At 47.6% G+C, this 17,968-nt stretch overlaps 1 protein-coding gene across 4 annotated transcripts in view; it reads left to right on the top strand.

Moving 5' to 3' along the window:
* The window catches only part of PITPNM2 (phosphatidylinositol transfer protein membrane associated 2), a 134,329-nt gene that overhangs the window by 111,855 nt on the left and 4,506 nt on the right, over positions 1-17,968 (top strand). Inside the window, exons 17-26 of one of the 4 annotated variants that reach the window (XM_030502449.1) lie at positions 2,653-2,802; positions 7,746-7,910; positions 9,725-9,928; positions 11,620-11,768; positions 13,792-13,908; positions 14,660-14,776; positions 15,160-15,308; positions 15,977-16,126; positions 16,217-16,400; positions 17,666-17,794. In XM_030502449.1, the coding sequence (XP_030358309.1) occupies positions 2,653-2,802; positions 7,746-7,910; positions 9,725-9,928; positions 11,620-11,768; positions 13,792-13,908; positions 14,660-14,776; positions 15,160-15,308; positions 15,977-16,126; positions 16,217-16,400; positions 17,666-17,794 (1,514 nt within the window). The remainder of the gene's footprint in view (positions 1-2,652; positions 2,803-7,745; positions 7,911-9,724; positions 9,929-11,619; positions 11,769-13,791; positions 13,909-14,659; positions 14,777-15,159; positions 15,309-15,976; positions 16,127-16,216; positions 16,401-17,665; positions 17,795-17,968) is intronic. The other 3 variants (XM_030502450.1, XM_030502451.1, XM_030502452.1) reach the window with 3 other exon arrangements.

The following is a 17,968-nucleotide window of genomic DNA, read 5'->3' as shown; positions in this document are numbered from 1 at the left end:
ACTTTGAATTCTTACTAGCTGTCTAAAGGGTTATATCTACATATTTTACATGGAATTATCAAAGCAATTGGGAATGACAAGAAAGAGAATTGGCCCTATAATGTTAGCCTTATTCCTGAGTTACCAGAAAAGGTAGTTTTCTTCCAACAAAATCAGTGCCCTGTGAGCCATATGCCCTTTGTCACAGAGAGGCCATCAGCTGCTGAGAGTCATGATGTGGTGACCTCTCTCTGAAGTTTTACACCCAAGCTGGTGCATTTGATTGGGACTGAATGAAACCTGGTTAACTTGCTAGAGTTTAGGACTTTGATGGAGGGCCAGTGAAGGCTGGAAGCAGCAGAGTCAACAGAGCAGCAGAGTAAGATAATGAGATGATTTACTTGGTTGCAACCTGTGCTTTTTCGTGGGACAGGCTACTGCAGATCAGTGGGCTGGTATCAGTGCCTTGCCCATGCCACCTTGCCCATGAGACACTTTGTCTGCTTGGATACCTAGGATTCCTCTGCCATCAGTGGCCTCTTCACTTGCTCTACCCCAACTGCAGCAGTAACAAAGTCTGAAATGGCTGTGTGTATGCCCTTTGTCTTACTGGGTTGCATTTGAAACAGTGAACTGTGTCCTGACCATGCCCTGCCTCAGCTCCCATTACATCAGTTGATCTAATAAAATAAATTATATTTCCTGCCATCTTCACCTCACTCCTGTGCCTGGACTCTCATGGTCTGTTGCCATTTCAGTGCAGGCTCTCATTGCAAGGAGCTCTCAGGAAAGCTCACCACCGTGCAGAACTAAATTTGACCTTTCTGCTTCACCTAAAGCTTTACTTCCCTGCAGGGTCAGGGCTTTGAGGCAGGAAGAACAATTGCACTGTAATTTTTCCCTTGCTAGAGGTTTTTAGTCAATGCCTGTTTAAAGTCAACATTACAACTAAGAGTCATTACTATAAAACTAGGCTTACAGCACACAAGAAATCATGCTGGCAAACCAGAGTAGAATATCAAAGCCACCAGCTAGAAAGATGGGGATTTGGTGGTTGGTTGTTTTTTCCCAAAGCTCTGGTAGCTTTCCATTTGTTTAATATTTGAATCATGCAGGACTAAATGAAGAGGAATATACATCTAGAGCTGAATAATTCTGGTGATTCTCTGCATCATTTTAAAACTGAAAATCCAAACCAGTGCTCTCCTATGTATAAGTGTCTTTAAAGATTGTCTTGTGATTGCTGAATCTGGAGGTCTGATTTGTTAAATGGGCATAAACTAAACCCCATGTTCAATAAAGTGAATAAAATACATTCTGCAGGCCCCACTCACTAGTCAAATTTAGCAAAGATCTTGCTGCAACACTTCTTAAAAATGGAACCACCCACAAGTACATTTGTACAACAGCTCAGGGAATCTATAGCAACTCGAAAAGCAATTTGCTTTTTGGGTGTTTTGTAGGTATCAGCTGCAAGTGGCTTCTTAAAAAGAAATATAAAAAATAATCCTAAACATCTTACTTTCTTCCTTTTAAATAAATTTCAAAGCCCCTGTTCTCACTGAAACCAGAGGTAGAAGCCCCATTGGCACCATGTTCTGGTTTTCGTTCTGTGCAACAGCAGGGATCTTACTAGTTTGCTGTGCTTCCCCAGACCTTGGAGTTGTCTGTGTGTAGAGAGACATTTGCTATGTAGCGGAGAGGAGTTAAACAGCAATTAGCTCAACTATGAGAAGAGTAGAGTGATTTCAAACCCTCTCCGGATTTGAGCCTTGTTACTTTAAGGAGAGATGCTGCTCTGCCTTTGTGAATAAAACTGGCAAAAAAGTAGCTCTAAATTCTCTTTTTGTGTAAGACAAAACCTCTTCATTTGCTTATTGTAAAGTAACAGGCTATTCCTTTCCATTAGAGCCAAAATTTCAGTGTTGATTTCTACATTACCCACAAGGACTGTTCTAACCACGATTTGCAAAGCCTCTACTGTAGGGCGCTCCAGGAAAGTTAATTGCTGCTATAATTAAGCTATATGATTTGATGATCAAGTAAAACTCAGGTGCTCAGTTATAATTAGTTATGTACAAAGCCGCCTGTAACACTGTCTGTGCATATTTCCTCATGCAGATAGCTAGCTTTTTACAGTCCACGATTCAGAAAGCCTCTTAGACGTTGTATTTTTTGTTCATTTTCCCATCTGTACTAAATGTTGGGTCTCTGTTTCATTACAACCAACTTGCAGAGTAAAATGAAATTCACATCCCTGCTTACTCCTGTGCTTTGCACTGTGTAGGATGTGAGTCTGAGTCAAGTAAATCTCCCCTTACAGCATACTTTTTTTCCCCTCGTAGTAAAAAGATTTCTCTGGATCTGCTGGGTGTTTATGGATTCGACTCATTGGAGAAGCTGGTTAAGAGAACTCCCTTTTCTTTTGTTGTTGAAATGCCATCGTTGTGCTCTCCTCTGCTACCAGTTAATCTCTCTGATGTGGGTCTATTTGGAAAGTCACCCATGTTTTGTTCTTTCATGCTATTTGAAGGTTGTCTTTTCATTGAAGACTCATAGTTGAAGTGCTCAGTTGTAACTGTTGTATGTTAAAACACTTTGTGGCCACATGTCTGTTGTTCTTTGTCCTTCTGTTTTTGTTTTGTTTTGTTTTTTTTCCCCATCTACTTCTAGTTGAGACAATCCAGAACAATCCCATCCTCCTCATGGAAAGTAGCCCTCTGGGTGCTCTCCAGCAGCAGGACAGCTTCATGGAAACAAGTATCCCCGTTCCCGTACTGAATTGGCAAGATGTTTCCAATAAAAGTGCTGGTTTTGCTGAGTGTGTGTAATCTACACTTTTGTATTGTCTGTGGTGTTGGGTACTTGGGGTGTTTTTTGGAGATCATACTGTTTGCCTCCTGGAGTTGAAATCTTCATGCTGTGTTCTCAGGCTGTGCCACATGAAATAACCACTTGGGATCATGCTTGGATCTGGGAGTAAAGAACAAGTTGGGATTAAAAACTCTGTCCCATTCTGGTGTTGATGCTAGAAGGGGAATCTGCTGCCATGTGCTTACTTTCTTCCATCTGTGGTGGTTGTGCTGCTGGAAAGAGGCTTTGGCACAGAGAGTCCCTGGGTAGTCCTGCTTGTGTGGCATATGCGGCAGGATGCCCTGGGAAAGGGTTGACTCCCCAGCAGTCAGCCACGCTGCTCCATGGCCAGAAGTCTAATTAACAACTGTGTCAGACCAGATTTTATCCATTTGAGTGTTTTATGTTTGGACGTTCCTTGTGGCTCTGCTGAATACAGTGACTGAGGCTTTCAGACCCCAGGGTGGTTCTACATGTTGGCTCTTTAAAATTCATTTCTCGATTTCTGCCTTCAAAGCAAAGTTTGGTGCATTTGTTTTGCCTTATTTTCCACCATAAATGCTGCATGGCCTCATTTATCCTGGTTGTGGCTGGTGCTACATCTGTGATTTCAATGAGATTTGACTTCATTTTAGTTTCTTCTTCCCCGTGTGTCTTCCTTGCCCATTCTCACTTCTTTTCCAGCATTTTGCATTGAGAGCTTGGTTCTGCTGCCTTGTTGTCTTTAACAAGCTGACTGCTCATGAGCAGTCTGGTATGTTATGTGGTCATACAGGATGGCAACATTGCTGGCTATTCTGGATAGTCTCTCCCTTTGTCTTTTGAAGATGGAGATGATTTTTAGGTATGCAGTGGCCATGTTGCCTGTGCTGTGATGTTCTGTAACAACGCAGAGGGAAAGGATCTGGTACTATTAATTACTCCCTTTGGAAGTCACTGATGAAATGCCATTTACGTGTCATCTGACACTTTCCTGCTGTCAGGATGGAGCTTTTAGAAGCTTCTCTGCTTTTTTCCTTGTATGTCAAGAGCAGTGTGGCCAAGCTTGGCTTGGCTGTAGCTAGCGCTGAATCCCAATTGTGGGAAACTTCCAGAATCATAAAAACTTACAGTAATGTATGTTGCTCTTGCTCTCAGGGGGCAGAGCGCCCGGTGCTGACCAGTGACTCCAGTGCACGCAGGGTTTGGCCTGTGCTGAGCAGCTGGCTGGCTTTTCTGTTTTGTTATTTTCTTATTTTTATTGAACTTGACACATTTTTGATGTTTTCGGTATTTCCTGCTTTGGTGCCACAGCTCAGCCTGCAAATAGCACATATTGAAATCTGCTGTTCAGATACCCCAAGGACTTAAGGCAGTGCCAGCAGTACATTAAGAGGATTGCCTGGTGTCGTTCACTTAATGGGAAACAATTAGTAAGAATATGGACAAATGAGTCCATAAATGAAAGGGCACAGCACTGAAATGAGTATTAAAGATCCATAGGTAGGCAAAACAAAGAAGTGATTTTTCTTCTTATCTCACCTCGTCTGCAGGTGCAGTTCAATCTCAGCTCATTGCACTGGCCTGACCTGTGCATGCTGCTGAGCAGTGGCAGGTCCTGTGCTGGGAAAGAGGGTGCTCAGGGTTCTCTTGAGCCAGGTCTCGTCTGCCTGAAGCTTCCTTGTTTTGATAAAGTCTGCCCATAGACACAGTCCAAAGTACATTTCAGTCAGTGCAGTAAACCAGGGGCACCTCTGTCCTTATCTAGAGACATAAAGGAACAGCTAATCTTGATGAACGTCTTGCTGCTGCTGGGTCTCGTCCATCCATCTGACTTCACCCTGGGCTCAAAGTCTTGCCTGAAACCCCCCCCCGTGATTGTCAGGACATGAGTTGGGGCTGGGAATGTCACCTCTGCCATGCAGAAGATTTCACACTGTTCCCTTTAGGAGCAGGAGCAGGTGCTGGGGTCAGTTTGTGCCAGCGTGGCAGCATCTGTGACCCTGGTCACTGAACTCCCCAGGAAAGCCCCTTGGTTTCAAAATGACAAGAGCAATGCTGCACAAGGGATTTGGTGCAGAGAATACACAGAGCTTAGGAAATATGTTCTATGGGTTCTGGTTTTTCTGCAAGTGAGGTCCTGGGGTTTTATCTGGAAGTCGCTGTCATTGCAGCTTTGGGGTGGAGGAAGCTTGGCTGAAGGGGCAGTAATGCATAAAACAGGTTTTCTGTCCACACTTCCTGCCCTGCCTTTTCCTGGCCCTTGTGTTTTCTTAGAAACTGGCCTTTTTCAAGGACAAAGGGTGTGTGGCTTGGGAAAAGGGAGAAATACGAGAGTAACCCCAGTGGGCTGGAGCATGGGAGCGCTGCTGTCGGGTGACACTTCATCCCCTGCAGAGCAGACTCCTGCCACCAACGTGGGCAATACTAAACTGAACAGCTCAGCAATGCTAAAACAGTTTAGGCTTTTATAGGAGTGAATATTACTCCTCTGGTGGTGCTAGCCATGATAGTGTTGGAAGGGCTGTTGAGGCTGGGTGGTTTTGCTTCAAACTCATTGTACTCAAAAATCCCCAGTCAGGCCCAGGAAAGCAAGATTGGCTAAAAAGAGCAAGCCCAAAATGCCCCTGTTTTGTCCTTAATTCACTTTCTGAGATCTCAAAAAAGGAGGTAAAATTCAGTCAGAGCTAAGAGAAGACATGCTAATGGAGCTGAAGCCATGATCATCCCAGGCAGCACCACATTTGGCCCAGCCTTTTCTCCTGTGTGGCATTGCTGTAACACTCTTTAGCGTGTCTTCCAGCTGCTTCCTCATTCAAGCCACAGATACTTTATGTTTAAGGGAGAGGAAAGAAGTTCAGGCTTTGCTGGTAAGTGTTAGTTAAACCTGAACCTGGAATTTTCCTAGTGCAGACAAAGACAAACCTCTCCTTACATCTAAGTTCAGGGAAGCTGATGGTCGTCATCTGTGTTACAGCTGTGTTGGGGCACCCATTTGATGTGACATAAGTGCATAAGGATCTCACAGTCTATACAGGCAAGGTGAAGGAGAGGAAGGGATAACTGAGGAAGAGATGAAAGGGTTGTCCCAGGTCATGTAGCGATGGGAATGAGACCCTTTACCCTTGAGACCTTCGAGGGGTTGAATGCAGCTCCTGGCTTGGCTCATGTTCTCAGAGTGCAGCCTCTGCTTGAATTGCCTCCTCTTTGCTTGTGCTTTCTGCAGTAAGAAAGCTGTACTGGCCTGGTGGGGCTGGCTGGGTTGTGGATGCTGGTAGCAGCCTTGAGAGCCAGCAAGCAGCTCAAGGCAAGGTGAAAAGAGGAAGAAAGTGCTAAGAAAGTGATCCTGGTAATCGCCTTTCAGGCACAATGTGTGTGCAGCTCATCGTCAGGTCAGGCTCCCGCTAAGGCTCAGATCTTGCAGTCCATGAAGCTTTTACACAAAGCAGCTTGTGGCCTGATTTTCCCTGCAGAGAACAGAACTCTTTTACTGACACTTTAGCCTCAAATTTTCTGCTTCATGCGGCCCCTTTCCCTCTGCTGCAGCAGTATTTACGTGGGCACACACTGCTGCTGCAAACCAAGAGATCAGAGGCAGCAAATCAGTAGCCCCAAGCAAAAAAGATCGATGCTAAAATAAACCAGTTGCCAAAACAACGCCCTGTGTCAGCCACATACTTGGGATTAAATCCAGGGATATCTAAACTGGCTGAAATAGGTGGAGGATGTTGGTGTGTGGGAGTAATGTACGTGCATTCCCTGTGGCATCTAGTGCCTGGCTGATAGCTGGGAATAAAGCTCAGATGCTGCTCCTCAGGTACAGCAGAGATGGGCAACACTAAAAAGATAGTTAGCTTTGCTTTTGCATGTTACTGTCATGCTGGTGCTGCCTGCTATCAAGTACTTGGCATTGGCATTACAAATCCTCTCTGCAGTGCAGGATCTTGGGATATCCCAGAGGCACTTTATTCAGCCTCGCATCATCTACAGAGGGATAGATGCTCTTACCACTGTTATAGGGAGAAAACTGAAATGCAGAGATTTCACACGACTTTGAGCATCTCTCAGTTTGCCAGTCCTGAACATTTGGGGTCCGTTTCCCTCCAGTACATATATAAGGCCCATGTGAGCATGACTTTAAGTCCTCTCTTTCTGTATTTATATACTAAAGGGTTAGGCCACACTTGGTAAACCTCAGGTTGGGATCTATATATCCAGACTTGCATGTTGTACAAAAGAAGCTCTGTTTTCACAGAGACTGAGTGCTCCCCGATCGACCAACACCGATTGGAGATGTAAGTGCTCAGCACCAGGCTCCTTTCTTTCAGTAGCCCTTACTTTAGTTTGATGAGTATTGGCTGTATCCATTAGCAATAAAATACAAGTCCAAATTTTGTCCCTGCCAGGCATGAAAATGTTTTCTTGATTTTATTTTTCTTTTTTTGGCATTAATGCTTCTATCTTGGAGATGTTCCTTTAAGTCTAAATGCTTCAAGAAAACAAATATCTCCCTCTCTAAGGTTGTTTTTTTGTTGTTCTCCGTACCTTGGTTATTTTGTCTCAATGTGAATATATAAAGTTGTGTATATTCACATCTGTATGTATGACACATGCTTGTTATTGCTGCTTGAATAAGTCTGCCTGGATTTTTCTTTGGGGTTTTGGATTTGCTTTTTGAGCTCCTTATTTTGCTTCTCTCAATGAAAGACTGCTCCTCCAGCAACATGTCTCTTTGCCTGCTGTGGTGTTTGCTTTCTTTTCCAAACCAGAGCTCTGATGAAATGTTTTTTGTCGGGTTTTTTTTCATTCCAATCAATTCTGAAAGGGTGTTTGCACCTACCAGCCTTGTTTGCCTTCTTCCTCCCCTCGAGTTCATCTTGCCCAGCCTCTGTCTGTTGGTCTAATATTTTGATTTCCCTGTTTCAACTTTGTAGCAGATGTTGTTCAGTCTCATGGTGCCGTCTTCATGGAAAGCACGTCCCTGTCCACCCCCATTTCAGCCCCTCAGTTCAGGGGCTTCCGGAGAGCCAGTGAGATCAGCATTGCCAGCCAGGTCTCAGGAATGGCAGACAGTTACACTGCTTCCAACATAGCCAACAGTAAGTGTTTCACCCCCTCCGAGACTCCTGCATCGCTCTCGCAGCACCACGCACCGGGCCGGAGCCACACAGCTTCTGTCTGTCTGTCTGTCTGTCCGGGTTATGCTTTCCATTATTAACAAAGAGTTGGAATTATTGTGCCTTCGCCTGGATTTGCCATAGTCAGTGCCATGTGTTATCGTATCTCCTGGAGGAACAGATGATATATTTGATTATAATACAGGGGCCACCGATGTGTTACGCATGTTGGACTGTGCCGGTGATGTTGTTCAAAGAGATGTAATGATTGGTAACTCTGAGCACCATTTGGCTGCTGTGCGTGGTGAGGGTTAATCCATAGGGATGTTTCCGTGCTGCCATTGATAAGTCGTGCAGAACTGATAGGGATCAGCGCTGCCAGATTGATAGTGCAGGGGCTGGCATGTGGCTTGATGTAGATCATTGAGTGTGGCTCATAGAAATGGGGATGAGTAAGCCCCTCTAATGCTGAAAGAGAAGAACAGGTTTAGATTATTTATTACCCTGCATTAGAAATTCAGCTCTTCGGTAGCCCGCAGGGCATCTCAGAGAGTCAGCCAGTTATGACCCATATCCCAGAGCCAAAAGAGGAATAAAAGGAGGGGTTTTATTGTTATTTTTCCCAAGACCTGTGTAACTTCCCAGCTGATACAGTGGAGAACAACAGCCTTTGTTAACAGTTCAGCCCCATCTTCATTTCAGCTGAGGTGTAAGATGAACAGTCTGCGTCTTCAGGGTCCTCTGATAACTGCTGAAAACCAAACAAAATTAAATAAACCCCAGACTTCAGCCCAAACTCTTGTTCCAGAATGTGGCAGAAATTCAGAGATACTCTATTCCTGGCACATTAGACTACAGGGCTATGAATGCGTTGCTTCATAATTGCTGAGGTTAATAACACCCCCTGAGGCAAGTGTTGGTTCCTGTGGGCACTGGTCAGAGGCTGCTGTAACTTCTTGCCCTGTTTGAGGCAACACTTGGCAGCAGGAATAAACTCCCTGTGCTCTGACAAATGAGGTTTTTCTCTCCCAAAGCACATCCAAGAGCTGACGCTGCGCTCCCTGTGTGAGTTCTTATATGTGTCCTGGTAAGACATCTTACCAAGTGCTTGCTAAATATTAATCTGCTTGGGGAAGAAGGCTCCTAGGGGAGAAGGTGTTTGTTTTGTGCTGTTTTACACCTACAGAGAGCGTCCAGGATGAGAAATGGGGGGGCTGGTTGTTCCTTATGAAGTGTTTACACCGGGGTGATACCTAAAGGCCCATGTGATGTGACGGAGGGATCCTGCCTGTGGCAGCTGATGGCAGGATCAGGCCCATGCGACGCTCGTGTCTTTCTGCTTTCCCTGTGCTCTCGCAAATTATTTAGCTCCTGGTTGTGTAATTTATTCCTTCATGCGCTTCACAGCTGTCAAAACCTGTTTCTGGTACCGGAGAGGAAGAGTCCAGCCCTGACCCCATGCGCAGCCTGCCCCAAGGCTGTCACAGCCCCGTCCTTCACCTCCTGAGTGCTGACATGTCCTCTGAGCCCAGGCTCTGACTTTACAGCTCTTGCGCTCAACCTTATTAGCGTGGTGGTAATGTGAAGCCGTGGCATTGAGGGTTGGATGTGGTCCATGCTATCCCACAGGGAGAGCCGGAGGAAGTCCAGAGGGACACCACAAAACCATGGCTCCCTCTCAGTGCAGTTCCCTTGCGCTGTGAGTTTCTGGAGGATGAAAGATGTGTTGTCTGCATCATGTGTGTGTCATAATAATGTGTGATTTCTACTTCTTTTCATTTTATTCTTCTTTTTAGAAACCAAACACCACCTTAATCATTGCAGAGGGTTTAGCCTTCTGTCCCAACTTGCCCTCCCTCACAAATCCCCTACTCAAACCTCATCCAAGAAACATAGGCAGCATAAACATGAAATCCCTTCGAAGGGAGGAAAGCTCAAAGGGCCATGGAGTCAGGCTGCAGACTGCATTCTTCGGATACCCGACCTGGACATCAAGACAGGTATTCTGGAGACATCCACTCTGGTCGACACCCTCTCTCACTGAGTAGTCACAGAATTTCACAGCAAATCTATGCGCTTTCACTGAGGCACTTGCAATTTCTGATTAACAAGTGTTTCTGTCACTTTGCTCTGAAGATCGATCATAACACAGCTAACAACTTGGCAAGAGCAGGAGTTCTTCTGGGCAGAGCTGTGGGGACAACGCTTCTGCCTCCGCCACTATCTTTTGAGCATGGAAAAGTAAATCCTCTCTGCTTCCTACAAAGAATCTGAAATTACCCAAGCTGGGGACTTGCATGAGAAATGAAAGGTTGGGACACGACCAGGAGCTGCCTATTTGGAAGACAGGGAGTCAGAAGTGGCTGCGAGGAGGTGCCTATGTGCTCTGGAAAAGCCACATTGATGCGTCAATGTCCTCCTCCTCCTTCCTATGGCTCTTGAGAAATGCAAGAGCTGTTAGGATGAGGGTGGCCTGGGCTGGGCCATGGGGATGTACTGATGCCATAACCCTCTGCATGTTCCTGTGGTGGGAGCTTTGTGCAGGTCTCTGGAAGGAGCTGGTGGGACCATTTTTTTCACTTCGCCATCTGTGCTCATCACCAGCTAGATTGCCCTTAACAAGAGGGGTTTGTTGGATCATACCTTATACCTGGCAGCTTTCCTGGAAGTCCATAAAAAGGAACATTGTCACAGCAACAAAACAAGCTTGTGAAAGCCCCGGCTTGCAACCTGCATGCAAACACAGCACCTCCTTTACTCTCTTGATCTGATCCATCTTCTCTTTCCATGGCTGCTCTTCCAGGCCAGAGCGTGCACGGGTCGAGGACTCCTCACAGCTGGGAAAGCAGCTCCATCTTTGGGATCTGAGGCTTTGGGCTGAGCCATGCTCATTGCTAGGAGGTTGGATAGGGTGTGTGCATGGGCAGAGTTGATGTGTGGTGTGTCCCATGGGTGAACGGTGGCTGTTGGACACTTGTGTGCAAGTCATTGACTCCCTGAGGGAGGAACTCTTCTGTGTTGTCTATAACCTTCCCCCTCCAAAATCCACTGCAGAGGCTGTGCTCCCAGGGAGGCTGGGCTTGGATGTCTCAGCTGCTTGCAGTGTGGTAGCCCAGGATGGTAACAAGGACTGCCAATCCTGGCAGCATGTGCCATATATCCTGCCTTATGGTGCCTTTTAGCATCTCACGTGGGCTCCTACTGTTCAGATCCTCTTTAGTGTGACCGATATCTGGATTTTATTTCTTGGTGAAAGCTAAAGGAGTTGGAAGCAGGCCTGGAGATGGTCTGGGCATGTCTTGTGGTGGGCAGAGCACACATCCTTCCTCCCACAGCTCCAGGGAGATTCCTTTCTGTCTTACATTTTGGCATGTGGATTCCCATTGCATATGAGCCTTCGATCCCTTCCCCATGGTCTGGACTAACAGCTAATTAATACCTGCCCTCCAGTGCCTTCCTATTTGCTTAAATAAAGGAGATCTCAAGTGCTGGTGCCCCTCTATGTTCTTCCCTTGGCTTGAGCAAACTGTCATCCCTGGGTTGGTTGTTCCCTCTTAGCAGCACGACCAGCCAGGGAGCAACCTCCCGGCGTACCTGGAGTGAGGATCCAGTGCCTTGAAATACCATTTGTGATGGAGACTGTGCACACATGTGAACCCCCTTTGTCTGAACAAGGCTTTTTTGCTTCTAGTTGCTGCCAAGTGGTGGGGAACCAAAAGGATTGACTACGCTCTCTACTGTCCTGATGCTCTGACGGCTTTCCCGACAGTCGCTTTGCCGCACCTCTTCCATGCGAGCTACTGGGAGTCCACGGACGTTGTCTCCTTCCTGCTGAGACAGGTACAGTTGTTCTCCCTTCCCTGATTTCCCTTAGGCTGGAAAATATTTTAGGCTCTTTCTTTTTCCCACTGCACCTTCCATAACTCTCGTTGATGCTTAGAAATGAAAAAAACACCCTTTGCAACTCCAGATCCATTTTCTTCCCCTTCTTTTTGTTCCTCATATGTGTTGTTAATGGAGCTGCACACGTGCAAACCTCATGGACATGTGCTGTTATACCTGTTTAGTTTGGGTCTGGGTTTTATCTTTAGGGCAGGTTTCAGATGGGCTCAGCAGGGAGCCATGGAGTGAGACCAGTGTGTGAGTGAGCCATGGACTGTGTTTCCTGTCACATCGCAGTGGCATCACTTGTTTCTTGAAGTGAGCTGTTTTCTGTGTGTGCACATTGAGGTCTCAAGTCTGACACTTAAAGGAAACTTCTCAATGTAGAAGTCAAATTAGCACCAAATACAATAAAACCAAAAGAGAAGTTTTGCATGAATTTGACATGAGTTGATCAGCAGACTTTGGGTCTCCATTTTGGCCTTCTAAGTTATTGCGGTCTCTAGGAACTCAGACCATTGTCACTGCGTTGGGATTTAGTCCTCATTTCTCCAGTACAAAGCAGTTCTCCTGAGGCTAGGTAAATGGGGAGTGCTGGTGTCTGGAGTCTGACGCCTCAGATTGGTACAATCTACATATGGCCCGAGATCTAAATTTAGTGTTTAAAATGTCATTTTCCTAAAAGAAATATTTTTCCTTCAGTTCCTTGGGAACGAGGGAGAGTTATTTCCCTTACAAAGTATGAACCCCTCCAAGGAAGGGTACTTAGAGCATAGAACTGGAAAAGACAAAACTAAAAGCAACTCTGTGGATTGCGTTGCCCACTTTGGCACTTGGGTTTGCTTTGTGTTCGCTCAGCTGTTGAGCCGTCCCTGCTCATTTCCAGCCTCCTCGACTGCAGCTCTCAATTATTTATGATTCTGTTGGCAAACTTGCTTTCAGTGCTGCCTTCCAAATAGTGTGGGAACCATAAACAGCAGAGATGTCAGTGCTGGTGGCAGCTGAGCAGTGGTGATAATCCAGGGAGACCCTTTCTTCCCGGTTGCATCTAGCCCAGTAAGACATCTGTGTGCTTGCACACACCTTGCTAGATCAGCGGCTGTGAAACCCCAGCCCCACATTGAACTCAGCCTAAATTGTGCATGAGTGGGGACAGTCACAACACTCTCATACACAGAGGGCTCCACTCAAGAAATAGCCAATTACTCAGGATTCAGCCCAAACCTGGGTCTGTAGCTTCATATCTTGTGGCTTGAGGTACCTCTCCATCCATTCAAGGCCTGCTGGTGGCTGCCTGGGTAATATCTGGCCCACTCCCATTCCCCAGTGCCTGTCTCTACTCATTCACCTCTGCCTTGAGACCAAGGTCTTTCTCATCTGCTGTCTTCTTGCTGTCTTCCAGAGCACCATGGCACTTCTTCCCCTGATAAGGACTTGTTTCTAATTGCCTTTGAAAGTCATCTCTGGACAAGAGCAGTCCAAAATGTGTTTAAATAGAAATAAGAAATGAGCTGAAGGAACAGCATCTGTCAGCATGAGGCCGGGCAGAGCAGCTGGTGCTGGGTCTGTTATGAGAATGGCAGAAGACTCGTGTTCAAAGGAGACCAGTCCCTTGCAGACCAAGGGGAAGGGACTAATGAAAGCTTGGAGGAAGGGCAGATATCTAAGTGCAGAGCTCGTCCTGCTGTGTTTGAGTCAGTTTTGTACCTCCTGACAATCTAAATAGCCTGCATCCCAGCTGGATTAAGTCAGTGCTGGCCACAGGCTTTGCTAGTTCAGAAGAAACCCCATGTCCTTGCAATTAAGGGAGCAGCCTGTAAACTCTGCAAGCTGACAAGCCAAACACCCAGCAGGCAAACCCAGGCGCTGCTCTTATCAGTGCTGGCTTGGGAGATGCAGGACAGGGTTGGCAGGAGGACGGGGGTCACTGCGCAAGTGGCTGATGTCTCGATGGTACCTGTCCTGACCTGTCCTCCTGCAGGTGATGAGGCACGAGAACTCAAGTGTTCTGGAGCTGGATGGGAAGGAGGTGTCTGTCTTCACCCCCTCCAAGCCCCGTGAGAAGTGGCTTCGCAAGAGGACGCACGTGAAGCTCCGGGTAAGGCTGGTTTTGGGGTTGCCTCCAGGGCAGGAGGGAGTTCTGTGGTATAGAGGGGACTTGATTTGAGCTGCAAGAAAGCATTGAAGGTGGTGAGTGTGGGCCCAACTGTGCCTGTCCACAGCAGAGACAGAGATCATGTTGTACTGCTGGTATATATTAGTGATTATATCCTACCTGTGTAGTTGTGAAAGAGTGACCTGAAAGATCTGTACCAGCAAGGTCTCCTCTTGGCCTTGAGTCTATGTAAAATACAGAAAGCATTGTCTGGGGACAGAGAAAGAGATGGGAATGTCTTCCCACAAGACCAGTGTTGCCAGTTCTTTGCTCAGTAAATGCCTTTTGCTCCCAGTAAAAGCCTCTAATTCCTGCAAGAGGACAATTCTCTGCTAGAGCTGAAACAATGTCAGCAGATTTCCCTGGCAGCTGTTTGTATTGCCTCTTAAACCCAAAGTGTAAGAGCTAATAGACAGTATGAGAATTGCATGTACAAACTGCCACCGAAATTGGCTCTTCAGCCACGTACGCTCAAATCCACCCCATCAATGCAGGGCACGGGGTCTCCCCTCTGCCAAAGGTCAAGTTCCTCTCTAAAGCTGAGAGCTATGAGTGTGGTAGAGGGGGAAAGGCACAGAGAAACCCACACTCCCATTTGTCGGGTTGTATTTGGCGTTTCCCTGAGAGGCTGTCCATCACTGCAAACGTTTTCCTTTGTTGGTTTGTGTTCCTCTTTCCCTCTTGACTTGTGCAGAACGTCACAGCCAACCACAGGATAAACGACACCATCGCTAATGAAGATGGGCCCCAGACCTTAACTGGAAGGTTTATGTACGGTCCATTAGATATGGTCACACTCACAGGAGAAAAGGTACTGTCTGCTATGGGGTTGTGCACCATGTGGTGAAAAGTGTGGGGAACATGGACTGTGGTGATGCTGGTCAGCGCTCCCTTGGTCCTGATGGGGTTTGCTACCTTTGCATCTTGGCCAGGTTCCCCCACTCAGGTTTGTGTGGTGCCTCCTACCACGAACAGTGTTCAGTCATGGAGGTCTTCACCACCAAGGCTGGGTTTCATTCCAGTATCCTGATGTTTTGGTGCTTCTCAGCTCACATCTGTGAAGTGCAGAGGCTGGAAGCAGGATCCAGAACTGCTGCTGTCCAGAGGGGATTGGGAGAAGGTCCTCATGCTTGTCTTGCTCTATTCATCTGTGTCTTTGATGCTGTTGCTGACCCAGCCTTGCTGCCTTCCCAGGTGGACATTCACATCATGACCCAGCCGCCGTCAGGGGAGTGGGTTTACTTTGACACAGAGATCAGCAACAGCAGTGGCAGGATTTCCTATGTCATTCCTGAGAACCGGCGCCTGGGCATCGGCGTGTACCCTGTCAAGATGGTGGTCAGGTACCTTGGGGCGCTGGGGCTTAGTTTGCAAGAGGAACAGAAGAGGAATTTGATGACTGTAGAATATGATCCCTCCTTGTGGGGCAGCTCTGCTTGTTGGGTGGCTTCAGAGCCTGATTTCCCAGCAACAGGCATGAAGCCATTTGTATTTTACAGCTCTAAGTGGAAGATCCATGTTTTATTCCAACTCCTGCATCATCAACAGCGTGGTGACTGAGCTCCCATTGCAGGAGCAGGCCTTCTGCACCCAGCTCTATGGCCTCATGGTCTTCTGCAAAACTGCAGAGCTGGGTGTATTTTAAAGACCATAAACTTGTCCTTGAAGGACAGAACTTTGTAATAGTGATAATTCACAGCCCAGGGGCTCCAGTTCAGCTCCAGTTGAGTGTTGAGCTCTGGAAGGGGGAGGAAGGGAGCATCTTTAGTGGTGAACCCAGCAATGGTTTTCTGGGGGTATATTCTTGAGTCACTGACACTAGGGCTCCAGAGTACTATTTCCATCCCCACTTTAACACAGAGTCCTCATGCAGTGCCCATCGCTCAGGGTGGCATCACTGTTAGATCCCTTGGGCCAGATTTGGTTGCTGCTTTGGCCTTGTGGTGTGCTGCAGGCCTCGGTGATGCCTTCTGAATATCTTGATGCCTATAAGTACCTATATCCCTTTCAGGGGTGACCACACGTATGCAGACAGCTACATCACGGTCCTGCCAAAGGGGACAGAGTTTGTGGTGTTCAGCATCGACGGCTCCTTTGCAGCCAGTGTATCCATCATGGGCAGCGACCCCAAAGTCCGCGCCGGAGCAGTCGACGTTGTAAGGTCGGCGGCAGGGTCTGTGGGACAGTCAGTGTGTTTTACACCGGCATTACTCTAGGTCTGCAACCCATTGACTTGTGCCTTTCCTTCTAGGCACTGGCAAGACCTTGGCTACCTCATTATCTATGTCACGGGCCGCCCCGACATGCAGAAGCAGAGGGTGGTAGCGTGGTTAGCACAGCACAACTTCCCCCACGGCATCGTCTCCTTCTGCGATGGGCTCGTGCACGACCCGCTGCGGCACAAGGCCAACTTCCTGAAATCCCTCATCACAGACGTAAGCCACAGATGGGCTCTGCTGAAACGTGATCGTAGCACGGGCTTTAGATTGCTCCTCGTCCAATTGCCCCTGTCAGCACCAGTCTCTTGGCAGCGATGTGACCCGCAGTAGAAGATTAATCTGTTCATTTTATTTTCAGCCTTTTATTGCTCTACAGAAGTGTCTACGCTGTCAAATTGTGTCATCTCTGCTCAGCACTGGTCCTTCCAACACCAAATGTCTAATGAAACAGAGGCTGCAGTGCCTCCCTTGCCCATGTGTATGCTTTTTTCACCTCTTTGGTGGCTTTCTGGCTGCCTGTGGTGTAACCAGCAGATCTGAGAGGACATAGAGCTGCTGCAGACATGGCCTTGTACCGCACAGCCCCAATGGGAGGCTCCACAGAGCATCTTCCCAAGCGTTTGACCCCTGGGAGGTCTTAATATCACTCAGCCCAGAGCCTCAGAAAAGCTCCAGATATAACAAGGGGTTTTTCTGCCTGGCAAGTAGAGGAACTGCCAGTGTCCTGAGCACTTGTGCCTGGCATTGAATAGCAGGGAAAGCCCCTCATTAACTCTCTTGGACTCTTGTTTCAGCCCAAGTCACAGTGGTGAGAGCAGCTGGCCCTTACTTCCTGCCTGCTCTCCCTTATCCTCCAGAAGAACAAGTTTGTGACCAGGGTCAGGGATTTCATTTCCATCTCCCTGGTCTGCCTGTGGCTTTGGGGGCAAAGCCAGCTGGTCCATGGTGGAACCAGTGTCCGCTTTCTCTTCTAAGCCCCCTAAGGCAAGGCTTGGCCAGGAGCTGCTCTCTGCTCAGAATGGAGGCAGACAAATCCCTGAAAAGCAGCATATTTTGCTGCCTGTCCCTTCTCCCTCTGCCCGGCAGAGTTAAACAGCAGTGTCACATGCAGCAGCATGGCTGGTGGAGGGAACACTCCCCACTAGTGATTCCTGCAGGGGGTTGCAAGCTGCTCCTCTCCCCCTGACAAGTCAGCAGTGAAGCGTGCGGCATCTCTGCCCCCCACAGACATCAAGGGAAGGTTGTGGATCAGGAAGCAGAGATCTGCTTTTGTACTGCTGTTACTCCTCTTGTTCTGGCCTGTAAACATCCCCAACTCTGTTAATTAGTGCTTTGCACAGTGGTGCATTCTCCAGCTGGGAACTTACGTAAGTTATTGACCTGAGATTCCCACAAATGCTGTTAAAAACCAAAAGCCCTGCCTGTTGAGCAGCACGGGGCGCCCGCATGTTCTGACCACGTGTTGCTTCCTCTCTCCACAGCTCCAAATGAGGATCCATGCGGCATATGGATCTACTAAGGACATCTCTGTGTACAGCTCCATCAGCCTCCCGCCCACCCACATCTACATTGTTGGCCGACCCACCAAGAAGCTGCAGAGCCAGTGTCAGGTAGGAGCCAGCTTGTCTGAGCGCTGGAGGTGCTGCCAAGGGTCTCCCATGGGAGGGCGGTGGGGATTTGGTCATCGTGGGTGACTGAGCTAGTGTTTGCCAAGAGGATGGGAACTGTCCCACATATCAGTGCCACATACATCTGTCTGGGTGGTTCCGCATCTTGCTGGAGAA

This window comes from Strigops habroptila, chromosome 11 (assembly GCF_004027225.2).
Source record: "Strigops habroptila isolate Jane chromosome 11, bStrHab1.2.pri, whole genome shotgun sequence".
Classification (NCBI taxonomy): Eukaryota; Metazoa; Chordata; class Aves; order Psittaciformes; family Psittacidae; genus Strigops; species Strigops habroptila.
This window is presented reverse-complemented; position numbering and strand designations above follow the sequence as displayed.